This window comes from Maniola jurtina, chromosome 17 (assembly GCF_905333055.1).
Source record: "Maniola jurtina chromosome 17, ilManJurt1.1, whole genome shotgun sequence".
NCBI lineage: Eukaryota > Metazoa > Arthropoda > Insecta > Lepidoptera > Nymphalidae > Maniola > Maniola jurtina.
In genome coordinates, this window is record NC_060045.1 from 6,632,961 (window position 1) to 6,652,289 (window position 19,329).

Sequence of the window (19,329 nt, forward strand, 5' to 3'; positions counted from 1 at the left end):
TATTTTGCAAAATAAAACATTAAATTGTCACCTGTCAGTTGTCAATCACGAAGTTTTTTTAGGATTGTTATTCGTGTTATTTCTAAGTCACTAATAAAATAATCATAAAAATTTGTTCATTGAGTAAAGATTTCCTTGCTAAATTCAATGTTACTTTGCTATAACTGGACACCGACGGACCCGCTTTTTATTGTTGACCCACGCTATATTCACTGGACTTTGATTAGCCTCTCGATTTAGTTACAACTGCCGGCGATGCCGCATAGTTTAACCATAAAGTGCTGTGTGCCTAACTGCGGCAAAACGCGTAAGTACAATTATTTTATTTAGTTAGAACTATTAGTTACCAGCACCTAGGTTTCAATACGTGTGCAATGCAATTATATGCAAAAGTTTGCATATAATTGCATAAGGTTTAAGTAAACCGAGACCTTGGTGTCGAGACCCTTGGTCCGTGGGGTCCTAGCGCTATAAGGCTTTTTAGAGAAATATCAAAAAGGTTAGTCAACATCACAGGAGATCGAAGAGCTGGCAGCTACCTCAGACAGAGAATTAGTCTAGCCATTCAAAGGGAGAACCATCGAACGCTGCCAGTATCTTCGGAACCTTGCCTAAAGGGACTTCTTTTAATAATAATTTATTTTATATTATATTTTTTAAGGTTTTTAGTTTTAGGTTCTTTGTTTTAATAATTTAGATTATACATGTTCAGAATAAATGTTGTTTCAAAGTGTCCTCAACTTAACCTAACTAACCTAATAAATCTTGGAGCATATATTTTTCTGTGAAATTTCAAACAAAGTGTGCTGTTTTTAAAATATTTTTTATTTGAAAGTGAAATGTTTCTTTTATAGGATTGGATGGAACAATCTTACACATTTTTCCCAATCCTGAAAAAGACCCTGACCGGTTTCGGACTTGGCTTTATGCAATTGGTGGAGATATACTGGCACTGGAAAACAAGAAGATTTTTAAGTATCGGAGAGTATGTCATCATCATTTTCAAACTCGGTTCTATACAACAAGCAATAGGTTATGTGCTAATGCTGTACCAACACTAAATTTACCAGGTTAGTAAAGTTTTGTAATGGTTTATCGTTACCTACTGAAATAATAACCTATAATACACAAATCGCTTATAGATATATAGGTACACAACAAAATTAGTTATTAGTTTAAGAGCTAACCACCAGGGGCGCTGGTTTAGCTATACCCTATATTATGTAGGTACACCCTACTCTATCTATGCTGCACATCATCTGGCAACACTGCTTGTTATGGTTTTTGGTTTTTGTCACTGACAGACTTCAAATCAAAGTTTGAAGCTTGGAAATCGAAATTATTGTTTTGAAAATATCCTTTTGCTGAGGTTTTGCCTTCAAATAAAGGACAAATTAATTATTAATCCTCAAATTATTCGTATTAATATCTTTGAGAAATAAATGTTTAGAATGTTATTTCTACAATACACAGTTAAACTATTTTCTGCAGGAAAAAAACCCGTGTTTACCGGCTTGCAGAATGTAACAAGGAATCTCATGTCTAAAAGCCTTTATTATAGTGAATTTGGAGATCCACTGAATGTGGTTAAATTTAGGGAAATTGAAGTGCCTCCTCTAAAAAGCCAAGAAGTTCTAGTCAGGATGCTAGCAGCACCAGTCAACCCAGCGGACATTAATACTATACAAGGTACTGAACATATTAACATAACTATTAAAACCTGCACTAGTTACAGATTGTGAGACCAAGAATAAAATAATGAAAGAAAGAAAAAGGAGCGAAGGTATTCAATTTATTGATTTACAATTTGTTTTACCAAGGTGCTATCTTAATTTGACGTTTTAAGATGTATTCCTTTTTTTCAGGGAAATACCCTGTTAAGATTACTCTGCCTGTGATACCCGGAAATGAAGGTGTAGGAATTGTTGAAGAAATTGGCAGCGATGTTAAAAATATATGCCCGGGGAACAGAGTAATAGTAATTGAGCCTATGCAAGGTACCTGGCGAGATATTGGTGTCTTTAGCAAAGATGTTTTGCGAGTTGTTCCAGATAATTTAGGGTTAGTCGAAGCAGCCACACTCACAGTCAACCCTTGTACTGCATATAGGATGCTGTCTGACTTCAAAAATGTAAAGGATGGTCAGGTTGTTATACAAAATGGAGCCAACAGTGCTTGTGGACAAAATGTTATTCAAATATGTAAAGCTTGGGGGATAAAAAATATAAATATTATCAGAAGCAGACCTGAAATCAACGAACTGAAAAAATATTTAGAATGTTTAGGGGCTACTTATGTTCTCACAGAGGAAGAGTTAAGAACCACAACTTTGTTCAAGGAAAAACAAATTAGGAAGCCAATATTGGCTCTAAATTGTGTTGGTGGGAAAAGCGCATTAGAAATTGTAAGGCATTTAGATAAGAATGGTGTGATGGTAACTTATGGAGCGATGTCGAGGGACCCAGTGACCATTCCAAATGCGGCACTTATTTTCCAAAACATATCATTCCATGGATTTTGGATGACTGCTTGGAGGGAAGAAGCTACAGAAGATGAGAAAGAAAAAATGATGGCAGATATTGTTAGTTTGATGTGTGAGAAGAAACTTGTAGGGCCAGTCCATAAGATGGTAAAATTTGAAAATTATGAAGAAGCACTTGGTAATGCATTGTCATCCAAAGGCTTCACTGGCTGTAAATACATTCTAGATTTTAGTTGTTAGGTTTAAAGATAAACTGAAATAATATGAATGTGATAACTGATAATGTATGTAGATAAAGTATGGCATAAGATAATAAATTGTAATATTGTTTATATGTTTTTTTATTATTTAGAAGTAATTTATATATTTTTAAGGTAGGTAAGCCACAAATGGTACCAATCCTGTTGTACACAATCTATAAACTTAATTGACAGCACAGAAATAGTAAAATGCTATCTCTTTATTATTTTGTTGCTAAAAAAGATTGTCTATAACAGATTTGATACCTTAATACATATTTAAAACTTTGTTGCAAGTTTAATGAGGGGCTAATTATAGAGATTTCTGTGTAGCCTGAGTATTTCATTACAAATTAATGATTGAAGCTTAGCATATCAGTACTAGATTATACATGTTTAAAAGATCAGTGATCATTTGGTATGATTTTTCAGGTAAACACTCTATCCGACCCTATTTACCCTGTATTGCTGGAGATGAAGGGGTAGGAGAAATTGTGGAAATTAATGATCATGTTTGCACAGTAGTACCAGGCGAAAGAGTTGTATTAACTTCAAGGATGCGTGGAACATGGAACGTCTATGGGATTTATCATGAACGAGATGTGCATGTAATTTCTCCCAAAATCCCCCTCCCTGAAGCGGCAATGTTGACCATATCTCCCTGCGCTGCTTATCGAATGCTTAAAGATTTTAGATTAGTAAGACCTGGTGAAACTGTTATTCAAAATGCTGCCAACAGCCCTTGTGGTCAATGTGTAATACAGTTCTGTAAAGCTTGGGGCATCAATACATTCAATATTGTAGCGAATCATTGTGGTTATGAAAATGTGAAGAAACATCTTCTCAGCATTGGCGCCACTGCAGTCTACACTTTGGAAGAGGCCCAGGAACTTACGACTTTTGACACGACTCTAATGAGACCTGTCTTAGGGTTGAATTGCCTTGGTGGTAAATTTGAAGATGTTATGCTTAGACTGCTCGATCGTAACGGGACCATGGTGTATTACGGTTGTGCATTTGACCTGCCGATCGCAAAGCATGTTTTACGCAACGATGTACACTTTAATAAATTTGACTTGAGCCATTGGGATGCTCGTGCAAGTGTTCTAGAGAAAGACATTATGATGAATAACATTACTCAACTGATGGTTATCGGTAAATTCATAGCTCCAGTACATGAGCCCCTAGAACTCAAAGACTATGTCCACGCTTTTCAAAATACTTCAAATTGTGAAGCGTTTTCTATCTGTAATTACGTGTTTGATTTTACTTTGCCTTAAAATTGAGTTCGGGTTAGGTGTTTGATGAAAAAAGGATTCCTCTATTTTTCTAATTCATTAGGTATTTTTACAGTGTAATTTATGAAAAGAACTCAGAATATTATAACTATTTACCTAAATATTTATTGTAAATGTGGATTTTATTATTATAGATCAAGGATACATACCTACCTACCGCTAAATAAAACCGCTGTCTTGGGTACCTATGTAGGTACCTACTACCTGGTTAATTTTATTTTAACTTCAAGTTAAAACCAAGATTTTACTATACGCCTGACGGGAATCGAACCTACGACCTTTCATTACTAGGCTAGTCACCAAAAACAGTCTGAAACGGCCCCGAAGCACAAGACTCGATAAAAGAGAGAATATACCATCATGCCTGAAGTGACAAATAGTCACGCATATGATGTTTTTGTTTCTAGTCTCGCCTTGGCAATTTGACACATTTGACAGCTCTTCTAGAAGATACTCGTATTACTTATTTCTGTGATCTCCACAATTTAATGCACCTACCTACTCCCTAGATTGTCGCTTCGACTGTGCCATTGTGATCGACCCTTTGCTCTTAGGTCAAAGTGGCTTAGTACGCCGTGGTAAGGATATAGTATTCATGCTGCGCCTGTGGCTGTGCTGATCTGTATAACTAATCTTTTAGGCAGGTATCATTGGTTATCAACTTATTACATCGCTGCACCAGATAGACCAAAAGGTAAAAAAGATAACATTAAAATATAAAAGAGTTTATTGTTGTATAATTTTCAAGAGCATCTAAATTCATCTGAAAGAAATCGCGAGACTCTGAGATCCAAGTCTTTACGGGCAGTGGGCGCGCTACACGTCGGCGGCGCGGTGGCTTCAGGTGGCAGCTGAAGCTTGGGCGATCGGAAGCGGCGAGCGCGAGTCAGTTGCCACGATGCGCTGCTGTTGCGGAACCCTCCGCGCACTATACCAACTTCTTTGTCCTCAGCCACCGGCACAGGACGAGGGACGCTAAAATAGTTAAATATTCAGGTTACAACTTGGTGCGTGCGGGTCTATAAAAGTTGCCGTCAGGAGAACTCGAACGGGCGCAGTGGCGGAATCATCCATCTGCTTGATGTACCTAATAACTTATAACTGACGCATAGTAGCGGGAATGCCTGTTCCGCCCCATTATTAGTTTAGGTACTTAACTAGGAGTTAAACTTTTGTCATTCCCACGTTTTAGGAAAGTAACATTAGGAATAGGAACCTACTAATGGGTACAGATACCTACATCTATGTCAACCAGTGCTCTTTTATTACCTGATGCTAAAATAGTAGGTTCGCTATCATAGATAACTAGCTGATTCCCGCGACTTCGTTCGCGTGGATTTAGGTTTTTAAAAATCCCGCGGGATATCATTGATTTTCCGGGATTAAAAGTAGTCTATGTTACTCTCCGTCCTTTCAACTATCTCTATGCCAAAAATCAAGTCGATTGGTTGCTTAGTTATAGCGTGATGGAAGGGTAAACAAACAAACACACTTTCGCATTTACAATATTAGTTTAGTATTGAATAGATCGTCTGAGCCGCAGACACAGTTGAACTGTAAGTTGTGACACACAACTTCACCCCACGCCACTCCACCATATGAGTAGATGTCCTTACTCTACGCCACGCCATGCAATGTGTGTTGTGTAAGTACATCACATAGAAGGTTGCCTGGAAGAGATTGCTCTAAGCAATAAGGCCGCCTTTGCACACAATTGTTTTTTTCTGTTTTTCTTCTTTCTGTGTTGTGTTTCTTTTCATGTCTTTTTGTGTGTAATAAAGTCTTTCTATCTCTCTATCTATGGTTGTGTACGACAACAGTAGAGCAAGGGCGATTTTAAACTCGTTTTATCAGTGGTTCGCTAGAGCCAGGGGATCAGTAGTAACTAATACCTATATATAGATTGGCGAATTCTCCGGCTCGCGGGAAAAAAGACGCGCGTGTACAGACGTACAAAGAAACTGAATCACTGAACAAGCTTAGCAAGTTATGAGGAGGGGTGGCGTGTTACAATTAGTATTTCTATCATAATACTCACTATCCTGATGTGACGGATGTACGTAAACGCGCGGGTGCAATTATAGACGGTAGATCCATTGAAGAATTTCTTTTTAATCCTGTAAAATAATTGGATTTGGGTGATACCTAAAAGGATCTGGCACAACGGGTGGTCGAAGTGCACCAGGCACCCAGAAGGTGAGGGTGAAATTAGTTACATAGGTACGGTACCTACCTATACGGTTATAGGTATGAACCAAAGGCCAGTCGGTCCATTTGACCAGTTGGTCATTTAACCACTCGTGCGCTTCTAAGTCCTAGCTTTAATTTTATAAGTTTTTACTTCTTGCAGTGACGTAACCTATCAGTTAGCAGCATTGCTTTGCCGGTAGGGTAGTTAGGTACTAGCCACGGCTATAAAGCCTCCTACCAGACAAACGTACATAAAGCTACGTATGAATAAATTGCTATCAAAAACAAAAAAAGACGCCTTGCCTCGACTCCAACACATTCGAGATCATTGTGCCTAGAGATGACATTAGCTTTCAGATAGCTCCAGTACCTTTGGATTGGAGACCATTGGTGCTCACCAGAATATTTCACATTTCTTATCGAACTTCTATCCTTCCACTTTTGAGAGCAAACTGGGCACACTGAGCGCCGGATCGACCAACGAGGAATATCCACCCTGTTTTCTTCCATCTTTTGGAAGGCTGGTATTCCAAGGCACACCTGGAATTTGAAAGCTATTGGTTTGACGAGGACTATACTATTAATTATAATAGACTGGCAAACTGACAGTTCTGAGGTGATAACTTATGAGTAGGTCACGTTACTTTACTGGCCCGGCCTGCGTGCAAAACCGGCCAAGTGCGAGTCAGACTCGCGCACTGAGGATTCAGTACTCGGGTATTTTTTCCAACATTTTGCACAATAAATCAAAAACTATTATACAAAAGAATAAATAAAAATCTGTTTTAGGATGTACATGTAAAGCCCTTTCATATGATACCCCACTTGGTATAGTTGGCTATCTTATTTTGAAAATTGAAACGCATATTACCTAATATTTTTTAAATGATGTAACCACAAATTCGCGGTTTTCAGATTCATTCCTGTACGTGTGCGTTAAGACCTACCACCTACCAAATTTCATGATTCTAGGTCAACGGGAAGTACCCTATAGGTTTCTTGACAGACACGACGGACGGACGGACAGACAGATAGACAGACAACAAAGTGATCCTATAAGGGTTTCGTTTTTCCTTTTGAGGTACGGAACCCTAAAAAGGGGCATCTTACCGGTGCTGGTGTAAAGGTAGTGAATGCAAGTATGGAGGGAATGTCCATGTCACGACGCGTGGAAATTCGCGATACGCGCGACCGGGACACGCTGCGCTCCGTTGTGCGGTAGTTGTAATTATAACCATGAATGCACACATCGTTTTCGTTTTCATTCCTGAAAAATGATTTTCAGTTATACCAGGCTACAAAGTAACTTAAATACACACATATAACTTTAAAGCAAATGTGTTAGCGTCATTTTTTAAAGGATGTATTGCAATTTGTATGATTTTCCAAAAAAAGAAGCGTAGTACTTAATTTTTCAGGGTTCATGTAATGTACCTATGTATGTAAGTTTATTTACTCAACCATAACTTCTAAATTCTTTGGATATGTATCGTTAAAATTCTCACATCATCAAGAGTGACACTGCCTACCTATAATATTTTTGAAAAAAAAAAACAATATGAGTTAAGGTAATTCTTTGGAAGATAAGACAAACACGTGCCGTGAACACTAGCCTATCACGTTTAAGCTAGTACAGCTATCATCATATTTGTAAAACCATGACTTGTTATGACATTATTTGTATAGCAAACAACTTAAAACCGTTAATGTTTGCTTGTAAGTAAAATGTAAATAGATCGGTCTGATAAGAAAAGGCAATATGTGGTGCATGAAAATTAAACAAACCAATTAGAATGTAACCTCAGCTGATATTGAATTCAGGGGTGGGTGAACCTATGCTAATTTTATTTCTAGTCCGTGTCTAGATTCTGGTTATCTGTAATCTGCCATTCTCTATCTAAAAAACCGTTCAAGCTGTAAAAAGTAGTTCAAGGAGTTATCGCTGAATATATGGAAATTTTGAAAACTCTTGTTTTTCTAAAAAAACCGGCCAAGTGCGAGTCAGACTTGCGCACTGAGGGTTCCGTACTCGGATATTTTTCCAACATCTTGCACGATAAATCAAATACTATTATAAGTACCTAAAAATAAATAAAAACGTGTTTTAGGATGTACAGGTAAAGCCCTCTCATACCCCACTTGGTATACTTATCTTATTTTGAAAATTGAAAGACATTTTTTTTTTTTTAAATGATGTAACCACAAATTCGCGGTTTTCAGATTTATTCCTGTACAGCACAAGCTATAAGACCTACCTGCCTACCAAATTTCATGATTCTATGTCAACGGGAAGTACCCTATAAGTTTCTTGAATTGATAGACAGACAGACAGACAACAAAGTGATCCTAAAATATACCTATATTTTGAGGTACGGAACCCTAAAAATTGCTACATTAGCACCGAACTAAAAACTAACTAATTTCAACATCAAACATTCATCATCGACAACCGATAGGCGACCACTGTTGGAGCTTGCTGGACATACCTAGGTATCTTACACGTAGGTCTCTTCTAAATACTCTTACACTCTATGGTCTTGCGCCGCCTGTATCAAGCGCATTTTTTTTTTTTGGAAATATGTATCTGTTTTTGAAAATCTCCACGGTTTTTGATGATACTTACTCAAAAACTATTTTTTGCGATAAACTATACTCTTTTAAAGAGGTTTATATACTTTATAGGCTCATGCATACTTACGAATAAGGTTATTCGTGTAATGGAATCTAAGTATTAAAAGAATAGGTACGAGTGGTAACGAATAGCTACAATACTGTGTCTATTAATCCGTCACATAAAACTGTGCGAAAATAATTTACTTAATAGATATAGTTAATTGAATAGCGAAAGTTTTAGATAAAAGTGAAGCCTCTTTTTGTGCTCTATTATCTTTATAAAATACTTACGACATCACATGACTTTTAGTTTTTAACCAACAATGAGGGGACGAGATTCGAGAAGTAGCTGCCTATGTGATATAACTACAAGTTGGTACATAGATAGCTCAAGGCAAGTTAGCCTATAGGATATATAGTTTTATTTTAGGTAGATAGTACTATCTGCCTGGTAAATTAATGAAAGCTTACTCGTCATTAAGAATCTCGTGGCAAGGCAGTGTCAGGGGTTGGTCTTTTACTTCGTCTTCTGCCTCGCGGCTTCGGGATCGTACCATGTCCAATAGCAGGGTATCGTGGCCAGCTAGGTTCCCGGATCTATTTAAAGAGAGGTTGGTTAGGGTCTGAATTCCGTTTACGCTGATGTCGGCCGCGTAGGTAATTACAGTCATGTGACCTGTGGGTTGAAAATACGTGTGACCGACGTAGGTACCTACCGTCACGGTTCACCTGCGGACATCAGTAGGTATATCAGGAATCCAGTCAAGGAATGAATTTTCATATTTTTAAACAGGAAAAACTGCAACGAAATCTTTGATATGTAATAAAACAAGTATGATCCAAGTACCTACCTATGTATAAAAATAAAGTTTTGGGTTGTTAGTTTCATCATCATCATCACAAACTGACAGACGTCGACTGCTGGACATAAGCCTTCCACACGGGGGACAGTTCGGAAAGAATTAGTTCGATCTGTCCCCTCGTCGCGTGTAGGGGGACAGATCGAACTTTTTATTCCTATCCGTCCCCCCGGGGGCACAGATTAGGGGGACGGATAGGAACAATTCTCGTAAAATGCCTAAGCTTTTAGACTCTAATTTATCAAAAGCTCAATAGAAATTACCTACGTCACATTTAGATGTTGATATCAATGTAGAAGGGATCAAATTCATGACAGCAAAAGTCTGGTGCTGATAGAAGAAGCAAATATTTGTATAGGAATAAGTTTCATATTTCTTTACCCTCTCCAGTAACATTCTCTTTATTTTGCATAAGATTTCTGATTCACATGGAGGAAACATAAATGTAAAAGACATTTGAATAATGCAAATATAAGGCTGTGTATCCATTTGTAATCTGAATTCTAGACGCATGTTTCGCCAGTAAAAATGTTAATAATAATTACTGTACTTACCTACCTATTACCTACTTACAATTAATGAAAAATGCCAATGCCCTGGCCGTGAGCGCTTTTTGTTTATTTAATTTTAATTACTAAGCGTCTTTTACAGTGCCGTACCTATATGTTTAGTAAAACATTTCTATTCAGATATCCAAAGGATCTGGATTCTAGCTGCCCACTCCATTATTATCCCAAGTATCCCAAGAACACAAACGCCTCTAGACTGGCAATATAGGTCGCCATGTTTTGGAAATACGTAAGGTAGAGTGCCTACCTATAAAATCATAAAACGGTGCTTGAAAACAATTTACAATATGTAGGTACAAGTCTGGGCCGCTACGCGCAAGCTTGTCACACACCACAGAACAAATAATACTAAGGTGTTACACACACAAACGTACGAATTGTCTTCACTTTTTGTAAATACGAATGTACCTATAAGCTTTACCTATATCTTTGCCTAAAAAGAAAACCATTTCCCTCATATCTAATACATTTAATAAACGGAAACTGTCACAACTCATAATTACTCATAGCAATATGAGGATAACAAAGCAGAGGGATGATCTATATAGTACGCGACAGGTCGAGATGGCAATCATAACCTGGTAAAGATTGCTGTACGCGATAAGGCCGCCTTTGCACACAATTGTTTCTTTCTGTTTTCTCCTTTCTGTGTTGTGTTCCTTTACATGTGTTTTTGTGTGCAATAAAGACTTCTATCTATTTATAATAAATTCATATCCTTTTCTTGTAGTGAAGACTTAGCTTATGTACTTCCGAGTAACATGTGTTATATGTTTACGTACACAAACATAGACTAAGAGATAAGATTGATTATAAGAATTGCAGTAGAGCAAACAAGAAAAGCGACAGGATTGCGCGTTGAATAATAATTAATTAGGTAGCAATTTAAAGTAAATAGGTAGGATGTTTAGTGTTTACCTATGTATAACGCTATGGGTAGCAAGGAATGATTCTAGTATATTTGCATAAACTTTCATTCTAACCTAATCGTTTACTATATTAATTTAATTAGATGTTTTCGCCTTCTTTCGCGTAGCTTAGTGATTGTTCTCGCTCGCATATTCTTTAGCGTCATAGTTCGGGTCGATGTCCATCATGACCGTATGGAGTTTAAAAAATAAAACGGGAATTAATGTAATAATTCTCAAACTTTGTGAAATTAGCGAGTGAAAAATCACGAAGCAATTGTGAAATTTCCAGGCTATTTTAAGTTAAATGGCAAAGATGAAAAAGCTTTTCACCTGATTTTTCACAAGCTACCTGTGAAATGGTCGATCTATAGTAGGTAGGTATGAACTAACTGTTGACTCCCTTGTCTCGTTCCATAGCATTCGCTCCGTTCAGTTAACAAAGACGTGAGGCAGGCAGTCGCCGAATCGTTGGAACATTCTTGATGACTTGCTCGGAGCTTCATCAAGAGTGCGGCGTAACGAGTTGAATCGTTGCTCATGAAAGAAATGCGACACGGTTCTTCTTTCTTAGGCCTAGAAAACGTTACGGATATTTGAAAACTAGATAATATCTAGAACTAAATATAAAGTAGAAACCCTTAGGTACCTACTCGCGTATTGCCCGTGATTTAGTCATAATATTAGTAGTAGGTCCTAACTACGGAAATCCATATTTGTTACTAGCCGATGCCCGCGACTTCGCCCGCGTGGATTTAGGTGTTTAGAAATCCCGTGGGAACTCTTTGATTTTCCGGGATAAAAAGTAGCCTATGTGCTAATCCAGGATATTATCTATCCCCATTCCAAATTTCAGCCAAATCCGTCTAGTAGTTTTTGCGTGAAGGAGTAACAAACACACACAAACTTTCGCCTTTATAATATTAGTGTGATTTGGTACCTATTGTATATGCAGATGTAGATACCTATATGTAAAGAGCCGTTATAACCTAGAGGTTAAGACGTCCGCCTCCTGTTCGGGAGATCGGGGGTTCGATTCAAGGCACGCACCTCTAATTTTTCGGAGCTATCGGTAAAGAAAAACTTCGTGAGGAAAACTGCATGCATATTCTCCATAATGTTCTTAAAGTTACTTAAGAGGGCTCCTCCGTCACTCGTTTCATACAATCGTAGTTCCAATTTCATTTGAATATTAAGCAACTAAAGTCCATGAAATTTTGCAGACATATTCTAGAAACTAATATCTATTTCTGTGGTTTTCCAGATTTCTGTTAAAATATTCGGTTTCAAAGTTACGCGGTTTTAAAAAATTTCATACAAATCTTTGAGCCCCTGTAATTTTAAAACTACATATTTTTAGAGAAATCTAAAACACCACAGACACAGATATTAGTTTCTAAAATATGTCTGCAAAATTTCATGGACCTTGGTTGCTTAATATTCAAATGAAATTGGAACTACGATTGTATGAAACGAGTGACGGAGAGAGCCCTGTTAAGGTATGTGAAGTCTGTCAATCCGCTCTTAGCCAGCGTCGCGGACTACGGCATACACCCTTCTCACGCTGATGGGTTGATCATGACGATGATGATGATGATTGAACCTTTTATCTGAATAAATTGCTAGGCAGTACCTATGGCTATTTCAATAGACTACTTGATAGACTAGCATAGCCGAAGATTCTCACCTGATTTTCTTAATTTGACTCGTGTGCTAAAATCAAAGCAACCATAATAAAATTTTATCTGTTATTTTGTTGCTGAAGACATAAAAATATCTTAACGAACCAAACCAAGAAGAAACAGCATTAAACTCTGATTTTACCTTTGCAAAAACCATCACGAACTACCTACCAAAATTCGAAGAAAATAATTAACTACCCAATTCGTTATTTTACGACAAAATGCAGTATGCAGTAAATAAAGCGTGCTCATTGACGGCGTGATGCTGCGATGATTTTTTTCACATCCCATGAGTCATGCTGTGAGTCACAACTTTACAAATGTCGCTAAATAACTTCCAATAGGCCTTGATGGACTAAATTACGTAGAATTGAACTGTAATTAATCCGGATTAGGTAAAAAGGCCTATGCATTTGGCATGGCTGCTTGATTAAGTATAACGAGATACTTAGCCGCTTATTAAGTAGGTAGGTAGTTAGTTTCCATACATGTAGGTACATATCCACTTAAGTTACAGACTAGCGCATGTCTTTGGTCTGTTTTTATCGAAAGTTACACAATCAAATCTGATCTGTCTTTGATAACAAGTGTAAATTAAAAATTTATAACACCCCCGACAAGTGAAGGTTATAGTAACTAGAAAAAAGCTGATAACTTTCAAACGGCTGAACCGATTTTCTTGGATGATAGCTAAGAACACTCTCGATCAAGTCAAGGTGACTTGACTTGAATCAAACAAAAAAAAACTAAATTAAAATCGGTTCGTTCGTTTAGGCGCTACGATGCCACAGACAGATACACAGATACACACGTCAAACTTATAACACCCCTCTTTTTGGGTCGGGGGTTAAAAAGGACTTTTTTACCCAATTCAGAAACAAATCTTCCTTGCGAAGTAATAAAGAGATCCTTGATGATAAAGAATTCCTATCAAAAGCAGGCATCGCCTTTCCACTTCCATGTTTGTCTACTTGACTATGCTGTACAAGCCCTTGTATCTAGCTAGAGAAAGTAGCCAGGTAATTGTACTAACAGTGATATGCCCCGTGATGAGTATAATTTAGAGTAACGAGCTTTCCAGTCTCCATCCCTTCGCCACGCAGTTTCTGGTTTTCTGAAATTTAATCCCATTTAAGGCTGATTTTCCATAAAAGATGGGTATCAACATTGTCTTAAGTAATCTTTAATGATATTGAAAGCAAGGGATAAGGTGTGAATGACCTACCAAAAGGCAGTGGCGACCGGCCTCCCCGTTCTATTATATTTTGATATTAATCCATACTTAATATCACACTAATATTATAAAGGCGAAAGTTTGTATGTCTGTCTGTCTGTCTGCTACCTTTTCACGGCCCAACAGTTTAACCGATTCTGACGAAATTTTAGTTTATATCCCGGGGAAAAGTTAGCTTATATCCCGGGGATGGACATAGGCTACTTTTTATCTCGGAAAACCAAAGAGCTCCCACGGAATTTCCAAAAACTTATCCGCTTAACCGATTTGTATGAAATTTGGTACCGAGGTAGCTTGCGTCCCTGTAATTGACATAGGCAACTTTTTAACCCGGAAAATCAGTCCGACGGGATCTTTAAAAACATGTTTGTTGAATAAGTATATAAATTATGTTGACAGTATATTGTTTGAAAGTCGCTAGGCTAGGTACCTACCTACGTTCAGAGTCGAAGGTCATGCTAATGCGGCACCGCGGTGACAACAACCACAATTCTAAGAATATGGCTGTAAAAATAAATGCAACTGATTTATAGATCTGCTATACAATGAGACTCTTGCGTCCATAAACGGCGTGCAACTACCATTACCACTGAACAAAATATGTACCTAAGTATCTTTCAAAACCTGATGTCACCGGCACTTTAATTGGGAAATTGTCTTATAGGGCCAAATAGGATTATGAACAACCCAGTATTTTTTCATGAAAACTATCGACACGACCTTGACAACAGCTATCCGGTAAAGGAATTTATATTTTATGCGGATCATTTTAATCCACCAACCAATCCCCTACGACCGACGGCGTACTCACGAGATTTTAACATAGGGTTATTGGGTGGATCAACAAATTCCTGAAAAGCCGATATCGCATCAGCGGTTATTTTGGTGCTACAAATGTTCAATGTTTATGGCTGATGCCACCAGATGAGCTATTATAATTAACAGGATCAGAAAAATCGGCTATCAAATGCATGCGTTATTTTAGACGACGATATTTTGAAGGGCACAATATATTTATCTAGTTTTTGAGTTTGTACGTAGTTTCTGGCAGAAGGATTTTGTTATAAACAGGAAAACATTTTCCTCATGGGAATGACTGGTAAAATGAGGGTTACCTTTTTCAGTAGGTCTAATAAAATTAAATAATTGGAATTATATAACTACTTACGATGTCCCTCTATCATTCTCATTCCTCATTATATCACTAGTGACTAGATGAACATATTATTATAATTTATAACATGATTAAACGTCTTCATTTATCGTCATGCTGTTTAGCCCTCGAGATCTCCAATTTATGGTGAGAATTTGCCCCTCTTTTTGTTTTTTGGTATTCCGATAGCATTTAATGCTGATTAGTCATAATTTCATCACACCTAGTAGATACATACATCCATAAAGAAATTATTTTCTAAATATACTTACTGCATTTTAATCATATTTTCACCATTTCACTCATTAGTGAAATGTTTTGGCTCTTGATCGGAAATGCTCTTTGATAAAAATAGATGTTAAAAAATGACATACAAATGACTTATGCCATATGAAGGTTTTGGCAAGGAGGTTTTAATTACTAGGTACAGATGATGTTTAGATCTTCCAGGGATTACAATAGCTTTGATGGACTTCTTCTGTGTTGGCTTTTGCTGGCGCGCGTAAGGTGCCTTTTTGGAGTGTTTTTTTTTTTCTTAAAAGTGTTCAGTTTTGTGTTTTAGTGGTGTTTTTTGGTGGTGGACCTGACTGGAAAGCGCTCCAAAGGGGCGTCGCACGTGTGTCGGCGAGCGCCGGCAGTCGGCACCACTCTTATCTGAATTCTGATTCTATTCGTTGAAACGATCTATACTAGTTTTTATAGGATTGTGTATAATATGAAAGTATGGGTTTTCGCGTTATTTTAATTTAAGTTCCCTTCAAGATTCTAAGTTGTAACCGACATTATTAACCGTAACTAATGATGCTCTATATGATTTAGGACAGGTAATATAAGTTATTGCTATAGATATAAATGGTTAACTTGCTCATAAGCATGTTTACCTTGGAATCCGGAGACCTGTAGCGAACTCAGTAAATTACCAGTATTGTAGTCAAGGTAGGTACATACCTATAGAATATAGATAGCTAATTTCTATGTTTATACTTTACTAGATGATGCCCGCGACTTCGTCCGCGTGGATTTAGGTTTTTCGAAATCCCGTGGGAACTCTTTGGTTTTCCGGGATAAAAAGTAGCCTATGTGCTAATCCAGGATATTATCTCCATTATCTATCTCCATTCCGAATTTCAGTCAAATCCGTCCAGTAGTTTTTGTGTGAAGGAGTAACAAACATACACACACACACACACATACAAACTTTCGCCTTTATAATATTAGTGTGATACAAGTCTCTGAGACCTAAGCTGAGACTATTACGTTAACAGTTAAAGTAAATAATGAAAAATTCATTAAGTAAATATTTTTTGAACTGAGCCTGTTAACGGAATTACCAATTGTATGCCAATTATTTAGGAACTACTAAAGTACCTACTTAGTACTAATGTCCCAGGCGCTTCGGATATTACGATTGTAATTTTTTTTTATACTAAAGATCAATCAATCTCTTCATAATAGACTCTGGGCAAACTCTGGGAAATACTAAGTCAATTTAAGCAAGCTTTTTAGTGAGATTTCGCTTCGGTCTCACATAAATGAATCATAACCACTAAAAAGTTCTATTTATAAAGTAATATTAACAATAACAATATAAAACGTTATTAATTGGTCTACATGGGTCTACTTATGTAAAGAAGTAGACGCGATGCCCCGTTAAGTGAGTATGTTTAAATCTCCGTAGACTGTATGTATGTCCTGAATGGAAATTCAAAAGTCAAAAATCTCGTGGGAGCGCTGGCCCGCTCATTGTGGCAGACAAAAGAGTATTTGTTTGGTGTCACAGTATTTAGTGATACAATATGATTCGATATAAGTAATTGGATTTGCTAGCTGTTGTTGCTGTTGTTGTATCGGAGTCGAGCAGCTACAGCGGGGGCGGTGAGCGTTCCGTACTTCGAGCGTTCAAGTCTGCTCTAGCCGTAGTCGCTCAAACCGCGAACGCCGGCACGCACGTCGTGCCTCAGTCCTCTCACACAACACGTTCGATAACGCGCCCTATTTAAACGCGATACTCACGTTAGCTGTGCAAAACGAAACATTCCCAAGTTATTTACAACAAGTGATAGCTAATCAGTGATTTGAAAAATAATGCCGATATTTTTCCAGCCCTGATAGGTCGGCGCGCGACCCAAACCGGCTCCGTGGCCATATGATCTGCACTGGACCCGCTCGAAACGCGCGACCCCCTCGATCGGCTTGCAGTTACGATGCGGATTAAACACTAAAGTTCAATTGCAAGACGGATCTGAGGATGACTCAGTAGACTTTCTAGTGTTTCGGTGTCAGTTTTGTGACTCGATTTCGCCGGAGATGTGATTGTTGACGTTGTGTTCAAATATTGTGTTGAAAGATATGGCTGGTGCTAGTGAGGATGGTGTGAGTGTGGAGGATGTGCCCGCGCAGGAGACCCGGAGGCGAGGGCTCAGTGGCTCGATGTCTCTGCGCACGCGCAAGCTTGGCAGGCGCCTCTCGCGCAGCATGTCCATCGTGGCGCTGAAGCTACCGGAGAAGGCGCAGAGCATAACGCGAACCTCTTCAAAACTTATGAGATCTGGGAGCCGCGACAAAAAGAACAGATCCTTTGAGCTATCTGTCATACTTCCTGACAAAGCCCAAAAACAGGTAAACAAAATGATCAACTCTATTAACAGTAACATAAAACAAACATTATGTTCTACGAAAAACATCACAGTTAATTGAGATTTACTTTGTCTCTATTCTTATACCCCTTTGGGCATTGTATTCGAACGAAGCAGTACATCTACACGAATTGCTCTGAATCAATTAAGAATGCTATGATTGGACCCTCAATTAATTCATCTAAAAGCTGATCTAAAGGATATCAAAGTGTCAATTGCTTAAATAAACATCTATACCATTTTGCCTGTTGGTATTGACGAGTGGGTAGAGCTGAAGTTTGCTAGTTAGTTAAGCTGGAAGGTTCTGCCTAAGGTTGTAAAATTTTCGCCAGCCAAATGGGCTGGTTAAAAATGTAAGTTGTGGAAGTTTAAAATGTGTCATATTTACAAACTTATCGAACAACTGATAATAGTAGAAACGATATGATAACAACATGCTCGTTGATACGCGAAGTTTGTTTACTTACTTAATTCGGCACACGCGGTTAGACAACTTCGGTCTACGGGGCGCATTCAAATGCGGTTGTGTTTTGCTGCGATGACTGTTTCGCCACATCGCCCACACCGTGGATTTCTCCATTGATACAATAATAAGCTGCAATTGCCGTCGTTCGAATTCGTCACTAGGCATTGTTTGCTTTTGTCATTGAACCGATGAATTACGCTCTTTAGCTTGACTGTTTGACTACCAGCCAATTGGCTGCCGGCTTTACTATCGTTGTCTACCGTTTATTTTGGCCATGCATCTGGCCTATAGCGTGCTGATGATTTATTATGACTACACAAATTGGCGTTACATTCGTTCCTCGTTTGATTGTTAATAAGTCCGAAGTGTTATTGAGGCTACGTTAGAATTAATATTGATGAAGTGACATTGGCGTGGCTTACTGTTCAGTTCCGTATTAATGTAGATCAAGCAATTAATTTTTTTGAGCAATCGCTACTTCCTGGCAAAAGTAAAGGGCAAAAGTGGATTCCGGCGAATGATTAGCTATTTAGTTTGCTTTATGCAAGTAGCAAGTAATTAGATATTTAATTACCGTGGTAGAGGATTTTCATGCATGAAAAGTCAAGGCTTAGACGTTAAAAATGCATGATACTCGTAATGCCTTCATTTTTTAATTTAATGTCTAAGAGAATTTGTGCTCACAATGGCATGAAGGTATTAAAAACATATTTTATTGGAATTGCTCCAGCTTTACTTCGAGATGAATTTTCAAATTGATTCACCTTTTGGCTGTTATTGCTTTCACATTGCTTCAATGAGTTGAAAGACGCAGATGCAGTTTTACTAACTTGTTCGACAAAAGCCCTAGTTGTCATAATATTTCACTTTGATTCATTATCATAATCATTTATTTTGCCAGAATATGGTACATGCATATTATTTACATGAGTTCTATGAAGGGCTTAACGAGTCTGATTTCGATATGTTCATTAGTAGAGTAGCATCCAGAATGCATCA

The 19,329-nt window shown here is 37.8% G+C and overlaps 3 protein-coding genes across 9 annotated transcripts in view; 2 read left to right on the forward strand and 1 right to left on the reverse strand.

The window, feature by feature from the left end:
- Positions 1 to 22: 22 nt before the first annotated feature.
- Positions 23 to 4,095, forward strand: LOC123873548. The gene is made up of 5 exons (XM_045918412.1): positions 23 to 307; positions 855 to 1,070; positions 1,492 to 1,689; positions 1,866 to 2,693; positions 3,154 to 4,095. The coding sequence occupies exons 1-5, from the start codon at positions 256 to 258 to the stop codon at positions 3,999 to 4,001; spliced, it is 2,142 nt and encodes a 713-aa protein (XP_045774368.1). The 5' UTR covers positions 23 to 255; the 3' UTR covers positions 4,002 to 4,095.
- Positions 4,096 to 4,728: 633 nt separating this feature from the next.
- LOC123874124 lies at positions 4,729 to 18,943 on the reverse strand. Of its 7 annotated transcripts, XM_045919310.1 has the most exons (10): positions 15,501 to 15,605; positions 15,244 to 15,391; positions 14,510 to 14,579; positions 13,875 to 13,955; positions 11,553 to 11,735; positions 9,294 to 9,419; positions 7,320 to 7,476; positions 6,608 to 6,749; positions 6,058 to 6,136; positions 4,729 to 4,994 (listed from the first exon to the last, which is right to left on the reverse strand). In XM_045919310.1, the coding sequence occupies exons 2-10, from the start codon at positions 15,263 to 15,265 to the stop codon at positions 4,763 to 4,765; spliced, it is 1,092 nt and encodes a 363-aa protein (XP_045775266.1). In that variant the 5' UTR covers positions 15,266 to 15,391; positions 15,501 to 15,605; the 3' UTR covers positions 4,729 to 4,762. The 7 variants fall into 7 exon arrangements, with proteins under 7 accessions (XP_045775266.1, XP_045775270.1, XP_045775269.1 ...); XM_045919314.1 differs by lacking the exon at positions 15,244 to 15,391; XM_045919313.1 differs by lacking the exon at positions 14,510 to 14,579.
- Positions 17,137 to 19,329, forward strand: part of LOC123874122 — a 179,100-nt gene continuing 176,907 nt past the window's right edge. Inside the window, exon 1 of the mRNA XM_045919308.1 lies at positions 17,137 to 17,847. Coding sequence (XP_045775264.1) covers positions 17,578 to 17,847 — 270 coding nt within the window. The 5' untranslated portion in view covers positions 17,137 to 17,577. The remainder of the gene's footprint in view (positions 17,848 to 19,329) is intronic.

Coding starts and splice junctions, on each gene's coding strand:
- LOC123873548 (XM_045918412.1), top strand. CDS start 256: ATGCCGCATAGTTTAACCATAAAGTGCTGTGTGCCTAACTGCGGCAAA. Junction 308..854: donor GCCTAACTGCGGCAAAACGC/GTAAGTACAATT, acceptor TTTCTTTTATAG/GATTGGATGGAACAATCTTA. Junction 2,694..3,153: donor ATCCAAAGGCTTCACTGGCT/GTAAATACATTC, acceptor ATGATTTTTCAG/GTAAACACTCTATCCGACCC.
- LOC123874124 (XM_045919310.1), bottom strand. CDS start 15,265: ATGAGAATGATAGAGGGACATC. Junction 11,736..13,874: donor TCATCACGGGGCATATCACT/GTTAGTACAATT, acceptor AACGTTTTCTAG/GCCTAAGAAAGAAGAACCGT. Junction 9,420..11,552: donor ACGAGACAAGGGAGTCAACA/GTTAGTTCATAC, acceptor CTCTTTAAATAG/ATCCGGGAACCTAGCTGGCC.